Source organism: Dinoponera quadriceps, unplaced genomic scaffold, assembly GCF_001313825.1.
Source record: "Dinoponera quadriceps isolate SergipeBrazil2010 unplaced genomic scaffold, ASM131382v1 scaffold3990, whole genome shotgun sequence".
Taxonomy (NCBI): Eukaryota; Metazoa; Arthropoda; class Insecta; order Hymenoptera; family Formicidae; genus Dinoponera; species Dinoponera quadriceps.
The window spans coordinates 372,254-384,306 of NW_014557982.1; the positions used below are offsets into that span (position 1 = coordinate 372,254).

A 12,053-nucleotide genomic window follows, 5' to 3' on the forward strand; every position below is an offset into this window, starting at 1 on the left:
TTGATTATTTGAGAAAAATTTTTTATACTTTGTTACGAATGTCAGTATAGAAAATCATGCCACCATCGAGTTGCCTCCGTGGCGCAATCGGCTAGCGCGTTCGGCTGTTAACCGAAAGGTTGGTGGTTCGAGCCCACCCGGGGGCGTCTGCTTTTTTTTCTTTTTCATCACATTATAATTGCAACGTCAACAAAGTTGGTTTCTGCCATATAATATTTTCAGCAATGACCTTTCACGAATTTGACCTAATAGCACAAATATAAAATTCAGCTGATACCCAACGAGTATCTTATTGAGCGAAGTATAAATTTGCTCACATACTCGAGGCGACATTGATCTCAATTTTGCGATATTTTAATAATTGCACCTTGAATTCAATAAGTACGAATACGATTACAACAATGTGCGATACATTCGCTTATCTGCGATATAATGCAATTGCGCGTCTTTGAACGCATCTTTGTGAGTCGCCGACCGTTGCCAGATTTTTAAAATGGCCGCGCGAAGTTCCACTGGCCGCCGTGGCGCCTTCATCTGCTCCATTTTCGAATTATTGTGGTAGCCATTTTCTCCTTATCATCGTAGTCGCCGCGTGAACGCCGCACGAGGTGAAAAAGATTCCAGTTTCAATCCTGAAGCCACGATATATTACGTAAGTGCCGACTGTACCATTACTAGAAAGCACAATAACCGTTAGCCGTAGCTTCGTCTCATGACAATATGTAATGCGAAAATGTGAACGGCATTGAAAATGTGAAATCGGCGAAATAAATTTCCAAATCGACCGGTTGACCTGTACTTTATTATCGCTTAGAAAAAAAATATAATATGCAGTAGTAGAGCGTTTGTAATTGTTAACATATACATATTATTTAGTTGCACTTGAGATCCCGTGCATTAGATGCAATTCGCTACTAAGTTTTAGGTTAGAACAGTGTCACGACCATTAGCAAGTAATTGTAACACTGTTGTATCGAATTACATCATCTATTGTATCACTTAACATACATTTTGCGTTTTGCAGCTAGCACACATTTCAACATGGCAGCCCAATTCTTTAACCGAATAGGCCAGCTTGGTCTAGGTGTAGCTCTCGCAGGTGGTGTTCTTAACTCTGCACTATACAACGGTAAGTCCGAAACCTTTTCTGTATATGATCTATATATGGCCTGTTTTACATTGTATTTCCCTAAATTAATACTGTCATCTTGGTTTACAGTCGATGGAGGGCATAGAGCTGTTATATTTGACAGATTTGCGGGCATAAAAAATCTCGTGGTTGGAGAGGGAACACACTTTTTCATTCCTTGGGTGCAGAAACCAATTATCTTCGACATCCGTTCACGGCCACGAAATGTCCCGGTCATTACAGGAAGCAAAGATTTGCAAAATGTAAATATTACTCTCCGTATTCTCTTCAGACCTGTACCCGACTCGTTACCTAAGATATACACAATCCTTGGTGTGGACTATGATGAAAGGGTACTGCCATCTATCACTACTGAAGTACTGAAAGCTGTTGTCGCACAATTTGATGCTGGTGAATTAATCACTCAAAGAGAGGTTGTGTCTCAAAAGGTCAGCGAAGACCTTATGGACAGAGCTTCGCAGTTCGGCCTCATTCTAGATGATATCTCTATCGTAAGTACATTGATATTACACTCGTGTTAATGTTCGAGTAGATTTCAAATGGCTTGCGTACACTTTGATAATTAATTTTGAAATTCTTTCAGACACACTTGACATTTGGTAAAGAGTTTACTCAAGCTGTGGAATTGAAGCAAGTGGCGCAGCAAGAAGCTGAGAAGGCTCGTTTCCTGGTAGAAAAGGCTGAGCAACAGAAGAAAGCAGCTGTTATCAGCGCTGAGGGTGATGCACAGGCTGCGAGTTTGTTAGCAAAGTCTCTCGCTGAGGCGGGAGAAGGTCTCGTCGAGCTCAGGAGAATCGAAGCTGCAGAAGACATTGCGCACAACTTGTCCAAGTCGCGACAAGTGGCGTACCTACCGCCAGGCCAAAATGTGCTGCTCAATTTGCCGCAGTAAAATACAAAAACTGGTACAGTGTGTTCTTGACTTAAATTGTGCATTTACATCGTGAAGAGTATGATGCTGTAATAGAATGTAAAAAAGGGCATGCGGCAGAAATTTCCCTGAAAGTGTTGCATAGCAGGAATACATAGTATTTCATAACACTTACGTTTTCAGCCATGTGTCTGCCTCATTTTAGAAGTACACATGTTTCCTATTCCCTTTAGCTTGGAGGCATTTCTACATTAAATAGTTTAATCCCAAGTGCTTGACGCCTATTTTTACAATAACATTACTGCTGGGTGTAGACCAATATCTCAGTGATACTATATCAACGACAAATATAATACGATGCAAACTTAATTCAAACAATAAAACAAATGCCTTTACTTCGTACGATTATATAAGGAACAGGAGTCTTTGTCTTGAACAATTGTTATTTCAGTTGGATGGTCGCATGGACCAGCGAGCAGAAGTATATCGAACATGCATACATAGCGAACTCTATGCAAAGGTGCAGACTGTATTTACGACTGTATTTTGTATAATTGATCATTTTTCTAATAGTTAATCTTATGTAGTTGATTCAAACATTGTTTCTTCTAGTATGGAGTTTGTACGAGTAGACATTATTACTTTATTCTTCCATTCGTCCTGTTTATAATTATTAATAGATTACTGCAGTAATTTGCGGCAAAATTAGATTGAAATGAAGAAAGACCAATTTTCTATCGCTAAACCAAGTTCGACATTGTCATTTTTAAATGCGTGATAAAGAGAAAGTTCCTTCGGATAGAAAGATGATTTGGCTCGTTCGTTCCGGACTGGTCGTTCGGATGAGCCGTTCGTTGAACTGCCATGATCAATCGAGGAAGTCGAAATTGGTGGAAGATTATCTCGGTCGGGGTGCCCGCGTCTCGCCTCTGTCGGCACAGACTGTTAATAGAGAAAACAATTCATCATAATTTGGCGAGCACCGCAGGGCGCCCGTGTACCTTGGTGGTCCGCGGTAAAAATGTAAAATATACACGGTGATGTTGGTTGCACTTACACGTGTTCCGGTTACCGGGTTATCGATTAATATCCCGACAGATTCATTACAGATCTACCAGGACAACGGATAATTAACGAGCGCGCTTCTCTTGTCTTTTTATTTTTCGAATTCCAGCAACTTGATGCTTTCCGACTTTTTGTAAACGATCGAATATTTTTCAACGATACGTCATTTTGCGATACTCACACGCGATATTTTATTTTATATGTTGTAAACTAATTTGGGAATATTTGAATCTGCGTGCATATGTTATACGTAGTTAACATGCTAGATTGTAATGTTCGCAGTAAAGAAATTTAGATCTGGCTCCAAACAATAACAAATAAAGTTGATATTTAGTCCATGAGATAACCGTTATCGTATGAGCGTTAAAATTCATTTTAAAATTCTTTAAAAAAATGTTAACGCATTTAAACATGTTAATATTTTGTTTGAAGAATGTTTGAGTAAATTGTGTAATGCCCGGTAGGATCAGGTATCAACTTTACTTCCGCGTAAAATCTCGTGCGATTTTATCAAGTCCGAGGACACCGGACGCGTATCATCATCCAGCACGTGCCATTCGTTTCACAATTTGCGTTTACTATAATAATATAATATAATTTCCGCAAAGCACACTTTCTTTCTCTCTCCCTCTATGAGATAGACAGACGCGAGTGAGAACGAGAAAGAGGGAGGGAGAGAGAGAGAGAGAGAGAGAAACAGGACGAGAGAGCACCAAGGAGGGTTTGCGGTGGCAGCAGCACGAGGCGAAAGCAGATTAGCGTGAATAATGAAGACACGACCCCGTGAAAGCCTAAGCGGGCCTCCTTAAGTCTGTTCCTTCGAGTAGAAGCCGAAGCCGGAAAGGGGGGATGCTGGGAGGGAGGTGAAGCGGACAGAAAGGAGGTAGAAGCAGTTAATTACTCCTCCCATCCACGGGATAACGACTTCCCCTTATTTGTCGAGAGGCGCAAACAGCCAACCCTCTGCGAAATCCCTCGCCAAGACGCTTTCTCCAGTGTATATACATACATTTGGCTTCATACGTATATATGTATACGCGCGTGTATACATGTGCACGAACTCTATGTATATGCAGGTATATACTCGCATAAGGTAGACACGACGAAGAACCCGGTCCATCTTGGAGCTCCGCCGCGTCGACCGACCGCTCGTCGATCGATCAATCGGTCGGTCGAAATATTCACGACGACGAGGTAAGCCCGACGCTGTCTCGTTATGTCGCGCGCGAAGCTGCAACTTTGCTTCAAGATGGATCGGAATATGGGACACCGCTAAGACGATTTCAGGACGAATGCAGGACGTTTCGCGAGGCGAGACGTTACGCCCGAATGATTTCCACCCTGATGGACTTACACGCGCGCTTCGACGTCGGAACGTCGTGTGACACGAGCGACAACAGCGCGAGATGATTTGTGCGAAGCGTCGATGATTGATGAAACGCCGATTAGCGCATCGCTCGTTTGTTCAACTTGTCGCGATGATCGTTGCGTCCGTCTCCACTTTTCCGCTGAAATTTATTCAAACGACGCATTCTCCTTCGAAGGATCATTCCGCGCGGAGAAGGCGGGGCGCAGAAAGTCGCGTTGTCAACCGCCGCCGTATCCTCGCTCGTAAGAGAGTCGAGGAGGGCCCATCGACAGCTAGCCGTACCAGAGGACGACCACGGTGGTAGCACATGTTACCGGGAGCCGCGCGCATACAACGAAACAAATGTTAGGTACGCCCGAATACACGTATCTCGAGACACGGGAGCGAGAGAGAGAGACTAATTACGAAAGAAATCATAATAGGCACACATGCACCGCGGGCTGTCGGGCTAACGATCGGGCTTCCTCCGCATCTGCACCTGTTACCTCGTGGATCCTATGGTCGCGCCGATGCACGCGAGCCGCATATGCCGACGGCCTTCCTCCGAGACAAACCGCCCGAGGCCGTCCCGGTCCTTCTCCCCGGCTCCCATAGATCCCGCATCCAAAAGGGTGAGTTTTTATCCTCGAGACTCTTGCCTCCTCGCGTCCTCACGATCTCGCGAATCCAAAATGAAAAAGGGAAAGAGGGAGTTATTGCGCACTCTGAGATACAATCTCCTTAAGCGCATTCAAGAAAAAATATAATTTCACGCACAGAAAAAAATGCCAGATTCAAGTAAATCATTACTTCAATACTCCTTAGCAAATTTTTACTTGGATCATACAAGTAACATTTCTTCGATCAAGTGAAATATTTCCTAAGTAAATTATCCAAGTAAAATTTATTTAATCTAAGTAAAAATTTACTAAAGAGTATTGCTTACTTGAATCTAACGCTTTTTTTCGGCTTACGATAATAGCCGTATAAAGATGGGTAGATAATAATTCATGTGGTAAATAATTGCTTTATAAAGAGTTAGCTTTGAAATATATAAAATATGCTAGCAATTATATGAAAGAAAAAATTAAAAGAAAATGAAAAATAAAAAATATAACATTCAACAAGATCGACCGATATCGAGATGTCAGAGAGTGAGAGAGAGAGAGAGAGTCAGAAGACCGAGGCAGCAGCCATTCCACCTGCCATAAAGCAAAAGTGATTGATGTTATGATCCTAAACTCAATTGCTTCGTTCAAGCGAGAAAGAGTAGAAATTGTCTCTAAATGCACGTTCCCAACTGTAAGAAGGAGATTGTTTCAAGATTTAGCCGCGTATAACGTGAAAGAGCGCTTATAAAACAGAGAAAAAGAAGCGATGAGGGAGAAATCTCGAAAGACGACAAGATCGATTCCGCAACATCGAGTGTTCGATCCAGCGCGGGAAGGTAGGGAGATTTACGGACGCGCGGTTTCCATTAGCGGTATTAGCGGGCACGAGCGAATCCGCTATTTATTCCTGTAATTAACATATACGCGCATCGCGTTATCGCGTTGGCGTAAATCACGAGGAGCCGCGACGCCGTCTCGTGTGCTCGAGAGGGCAGGGAGACGCCACGAAAATCTAAAACGCCGCGAACTACCGGCGAGAGCTCAGATGCCGCCCCGCCGTTATCGCGTGTATCACCTCGGCGCGATTAGTTATTAGACGTGCGAGTAGCTACATCATCGATATTAATGGCAGTGTGAGCGGCGGGCTATAAAATTTCCATCGATTAGGTTCGCCGGGGCGCGAAACGCACCGGCGCGCAGCCTCGCGGGCGTGCGCGCGCTCGAACGAGCGAGCGAGCGAGCGAGTTCCCTATCTCGCCGGCTCGTAATCGTAATTAACATCTCGACCGTTCCGTTTTACCGTGTTACTCCGCTTAGGCGAGTCGCCGTGGAGTCGCTCACGCACGACGAGTCAGCGTAATAACGGCCGCTTTGAACTGACCACGACGAGATAAACGGCGGCGAGCGGCGGCCCCGCTCGTTACAGAAACCTCGTTAATTAAGGCGGAAAACGCGCGAGCGAAAACCGCCCGGTTCGCCGGCGGCGTGCGCGTTGCCCGCGCGCGCCTAAGGCCACGAACAATTTCTTTTTGCCGGATACGGTCCGGAGGACGCGCGGAACACGGCGGGCTCTCGTTGCCGGCTCGCTATTTGCATTAATGCTCCCGACGACGACGAAATTGGATGAACCGCGATTTTAAATACGCCGGCCGCCGCACTTCGACTCATTCGACGCGCTCTCGGCCACATTCGGCCCTTTCCATTCCGCCGACGAGCCGTGCGTATGATTGCTACTTTGTCCGTCATTCTCGAGTAATCAACGCCGGACATATTTACGTCCGCGCGCCGCCGTACCGTCGCACGCTAATCGCCGTCCAATAAAAAGTAAACGGAGCAGAGCGAAAATGCGTTACCGTTAGTGATGGAGGTTGAATTGGTGGACGGGAGGGATGTAAGTGCGCAATATTTTCCACGCGCGCGAAATCTCCCCCGTGATGCCGAGATTCCACATTGACTCGGTGAATTTCGGCGAACTCGGGAGAGCAATGGAGAGCCGCGAGGGGTATTCGGAGACGAAATTTTCGGCGTGCATTAATCCTGCAAATACCGTCGAACTTGAGGGATCAATGGGGAGTCGCGAGATATGACATTATACAGGCCATTGTACTACTTGGACTTGACGCTGTAAGTGGACGCTTATTGCCGTTTTCTCCGTGCTGATGCTTCTGTGCTAAGCAGCATTTGTTTAAGAATTATTTGATATTTGATTATTATTATTTTTATTTCAATTTCACTATCTCAGTAATGATATTTAATGATAACAATAATTTCTCATTGCGTCAATATTCCATCTGCAATTTAATCTCGCTTTTTTCTAAATTCCGTAATTTATATCTTTACTCTCAGTTTATTTCTCCCATAATGATGTCATAATGTATCAATTATATTGGATTGATGCAAAAGTTCCATTTTTGTAATCAGTTCTTCGCTTAGAAATCCCAAAATTTCTACGGGCGCGGAATCATACAATTATCGAAGAGACGATAGGTCATCGAACAAAGCGCAAAGTTCATATTTGTGATTCATTGTATTTTAAAGTGAATAAATATACATTCTAATTAAGAAACGAAACGAACTTTTGCATCAATCCAATATGTAACTTATTTAACTGCAGATGGACGTTGACTGCCATGTTACCTATATCTGGGTGATAAGTGAGCTTCCGCGAGGATCTTGTCACCCATTTATGGGTGATGATTTCATTTGCTTTATCAGAGGTGATTAAGCTTTATTAAGCATTTAGATGAATATCTCGAACAGAAAACCTAACCAAAGATGTCATTGATTTAACCGAGAATTTGGGCTTGGTGAGCTCACCTCACTTGGTGAGGAATTCAGCGTGGCACTCAACATGTTAACATAGAACCAAAATTTCGACTCGGGATGAGCTTCGGTCAGGATTAGCTCGGCTCAAGCCGAGTGCGTTTTAACGTTCTCCTCTGCTTTTGCTTCTGAGGAGCTTCATCCGCTGATATTGGCTTGTCTCTCGAAATACACAAAGTTCTTCTAAATTGATATATATATAGCAAAAAGAATAACGTAAATGGAACTTGTTCGCGTTGCTACCAGAACTATGTTGCGGCTGCAGCCGTTGCCTACTGTTCGTTAGCGCTTCGGTTGCACGCGAGTAACAATTTGAAATTGGAGAGAGCGAGAGAGGGAAAGAGAGAGCCATCCTTCTAGATACTCTTCACTGTAAAAATTCCCCCTGGTCCGAAAGTTCCTTTCGAGCCCGAGGCGAGGCCCGCCGCGGCAATCTTCGCCATGGACACCGGATGGCCGAACTGTGAAGATATTACTCTCTAAAGTGTTTTCACCCGTCAAAGCAAACGCCGTTCGCCTCCTGCAGTCGCAATTTTCAGGAGAGACCGTCGAATTGTCTGGTTTTATCTTTTTCCCTCTCTAGCTCTCTCTCTCTCTCTCTCTCTTTCTCTCTTGCACTTTTCTCTTTCGCTCTTTCTCTCTCCCTCTCCTCGATCCTTGGAACTTGGCACGCGAGGAATAATTTTCAATAAATGCACCGCGCTCCGTCTTATCATCTGCAAGAACGTACCTCCTAGATACCGGCATGGCCTAAATAATAAAACACAATAGGGCGCAGATAAAATTTGCCGATGGTTCCGAAACGAAAAATCGCGCCGGGATAGCGTAATATAGAAGAAAAAAAAACGTTTGGAACGTTTAGAAAGTTCAAAAATGGCAGTGTTTCCCTCCGTGGATGAGAAGCATCGTTCAAATCTCCGTTCGTCGCGTGAACATTTCGCAGTTGATACTAAGAACGTTTTCGACACGACGCGCGTTTGTCGCGTTCCCCTCGTTTCGTCGGCGAGACCGATTACTCGGCCGCGTACACGATTGACGTCTGACATCGAAATTAGCTAATACGCGAGTCTGTTAGATGAAGAAGAACAAGAAGAAGACGATAGTAACGGCCATGTGCCGTCTTGCCATTCACCTTCGGTCCGATGAACAGGCGGGTACACAGGTGAGAGCCCGAGGGGGTCTTTTTTCCATCTCTCTTGCTCTCTTTCTCTTTGCTCCCTTTTTCTTTCTCTACTCGGCACTCCTCGCGATTGATTTAGATCGAGGTAAGTCCCGAGCAGGCCCTGTAATCTCGCTCGCATGCCGATGCGTACGCACGCGAACGTAACCCCCGGGGGCATATTAGGATCCAGCAGGGGCTGCGGAAGGGGTGTCCATGTCTCTCCCTGTGCTTATGCGTGTCTCGGCTCGGTGTCCCTCGAATTTACGACTGTCTGGGTCTGGTTGAACGAGTTGCGCGACGACTTGCGCTAGTGGAGCAAATTAGACGCGGTTATGTCGTGCTGTAAAGTTCGGCAGGTCATAAAAACGAAAAGAAATTATGGTCGGGGGATGGTCGCGCGTTAGAACGAAAACGAATATGATCGTTTAGGGTCTGAAGAGAGCCCGAGTTGGAAGTTTGATAGTTTAATTCTACAACATAGTACGAGCTAAAATAACAAAATAGGTTCATTTTCAATTCTAAAAACACAACTCCTACTTTGATACTTTTTACCCTGATAATGTCTTAAATTTCCGTTTCTGCTGTTTTAACGTTAAAATAAATGGTTGAAAAGTTAAAAAGTGTTAGTATCGTCATAGTATATTTTTATTAATCTTTAAGCCGTCTAAGTAGACACAAATTATCTTTAAGAGCGTCAAAGTAACGTCAATTTCGATTTGGGATTACTTGGCGATATGAAATAAGTAAAGGGGAGGAAATTGCGAGAAATCGATAGTCGCACGCCTGATTTTTCTATGAAATGGTCTCCGACTTTGCTTCCAATTTTTTATACAGTTACGTTCTACGGATGCCCGCTTGTGTTTTACGATGACGCGTACTCATGCTACTTTGTGCAGTCTGCAACGCGGACAAATTGTACGTCGTTAAAATTAGATGGAAATTTGTGACCGGAAAGTAGAATGGCGCTCCCGTTAGGAAGTTCCCTCCTCGCGAGTATCCTCAGGAAGTACCGAGGTCATCGCGTGCAGACCCGTATGAGACGATCGCGAATTTCTATTGTCGACAACATAACAGAAGGTTTTACGGCTACGGGGGGTCACGTGGGTGCATAGGGTTAGGTGATGATGTCACGTTAGGTGTTTAGTAGTCGGCGGCCGTTCGCAGCGAATATACGCGAATGCATACTCGAACGAAAGTGGAACAGCGACCGCGCGGGGTTATCGTTTCTCTGTAAAACTGGAGAAGAGGCTCGCGAAGGCAAACTCCGGCAACGTGTCTTCCCTCATTGAGATTGTCAGGGAACGCGTGTGCTGTGCGAGAATTTCCGCAGCTTCAGATTCATAACCATCGAAGAAGTTCGGGAATTTTTTTCCTAAAAAAAAGGAAAATCCATCAAAAGGAAAAATAACAAAATCAAGTCCTTTCTGTCTTACCAATAAAGTCGGGAAACTATTGATTTATTTCAACTTTTCGATTCTCACGATTTAAGTGTAGGTAATTCTTCGTCGAGACGGTTTTCGGTGGTAATGTTTATTGATGTTTATCAGGTGAAGTTTGGGAATTTCGTGCGCGCAACGCGCGCAATGTGCGCGAGTACAGCAGCGGGACGACACGCAAAACGCGGGATACTCGCGTGACAAGAACGATCGACACATTTTATACGACGTTCGGCTAACGGTCGAGTTTCTTCTCGGTGTTTCCTGCGCGCGACATTTTATCTGCTGCGTGATAACCGTTTGCCTCGCCGCCTCTCTCTCTCTCTCTCTCTCTCTCTCTCTCTCTCTTTCTCTGTCTTTCTCGAATGCTCGAGTCGTACGAAACGGGTTCATTTTTTCGCGTCTTCGACCACTTTTCGACGTGTCACGCGACTCTGTCCGGGCAGGAAACCATTTTGCATCTGAGGTCGCTTAATTTCTCCCGGTTGGTCCTCGCGAAGCAGGCAAGAAGAAGCTTCGGACTTCACCTCGCTCGCGGTTAAAGAGAAACAAAAATCTCAGAAATCTCTCTCCGCGATATTTTTAATAAAAAATATGTGCAAACAGTTCGTTCTCTGAAATGCAACAGACAGGTGAATGTTTTCCAAGCGAAAATTTCCACACGAGAGAAAGAGAGAGAGAGAGAGAGAGAGAGAGAGAGAGAGAGAGAGAGAGAGAGAAATGGAGATAGGGCTATCGTGAAGCTTTGCGATGCTTTCGCGCGACTTCGCAGCAACTTCACCGATACGCTCGAATTTCAACCGGCGCGCCAGGTCTCTCTCGGGTGTGCCACCATTTCCACGCTCGGGCTCATGATAACCGTCTCCGGCGACGACCTCGTGACGAACACGACGACAGGTAAATGACGTTCGCCCTGACCCTCGTGTGCATCCAACGGCTTCCAGGATCGGCCGCGGAGGACGACGCCGCGGCACAAAAGCGGAGCGCGGCTCGGTTCCCACAGGAGCCGCTCTTCCGTGCTGCGACGTACACGGACGTTAATTCGCGGAGAGGTCGTGCGGGCTGAAGGGACACATCGCCTGCCGGAGGATCATCGCCGGTGGAAGGAGGACCGGCAGGCAACATATGTGTAACGCGAGGGGCGTTTCGTGGCTGCGGTCCCGTCCGTCCGTCCGTCTGCGGCAAGGAGCCCGGTGAGCGTAATTGCTACATCCTCAGATGCTGCTGGTGTGTATGCCCGGGTTGCGCGTTGCGTTGCGGCATCACCACCACCACCACCACCGCCGCCAGCACCACCAGGCACCCACCATCACACCACCGTCCGTCGTCGTTGGAGCCTGAAAATCGTCGCCGTCACTGCACACCTCAAGGTACGTAGCATCGTACAACCTGCCAGCGAAAGCTATTAGCGAGAACGTAGATAGAATCGAAAAAGCCGAGTCCTCGTGTTACTCCGAACAACTCCGCTCCGCGGCGATATTAATTGCGGTGTCCGCGCGGCGTTAAACGGAAACGATGATTCACGAGGGTGCTTCTCTAACAGCACGACCTTTCAAGGCGAAGGATATAGGGCTCCATTTTTTTATA

The 12,053-nt window shown here is 45.7% G+C and overlaps 1 protein-coding gene and 1 non-coding gene across 2 annotated transcripts; both read left to right on the forward strand.

Annotated features, from left to right (window-relative positions):
- Nucleotides 1–72: 72 nt before the first annotated feature.
- On the forward strand, nucleotides 73–146 carry Trnan-guu. Its single transcript has one exon. It is a non-coding gene; the product is annotated as a tRNA-Asn (tRNA).
- Nucleotides 147–561: 415 nt separating this feature from the next.
- On the forward strand, nucleotides 562–2,390 carry LOC106749557 (protein l(2)37Cc). Its single transcript, XM_014629152.1, has 4 exons — nucleotides 562–652; nucleotides 1,025–1,129; nucleotides 1,220–1,641; nucleotides 1,734–2,390. The coding sequence occupies exons 2-4, from the start codon at nucleotides 1,042–1,044 to the stop codon at nucleotides 2,040–2,042; spliced, it is 819 nt and encodes a 272-aa protein (XP_014484638.1). The 5' UTR covers nucleotides 562–652; nucleotides 1,025–1,041; the 3' UTR covers nucleotides 2,043–2,390.
- The last annotated feature ends 9,663 nt before the right edge of the window (nucleotides 2,391–12,053 follow it).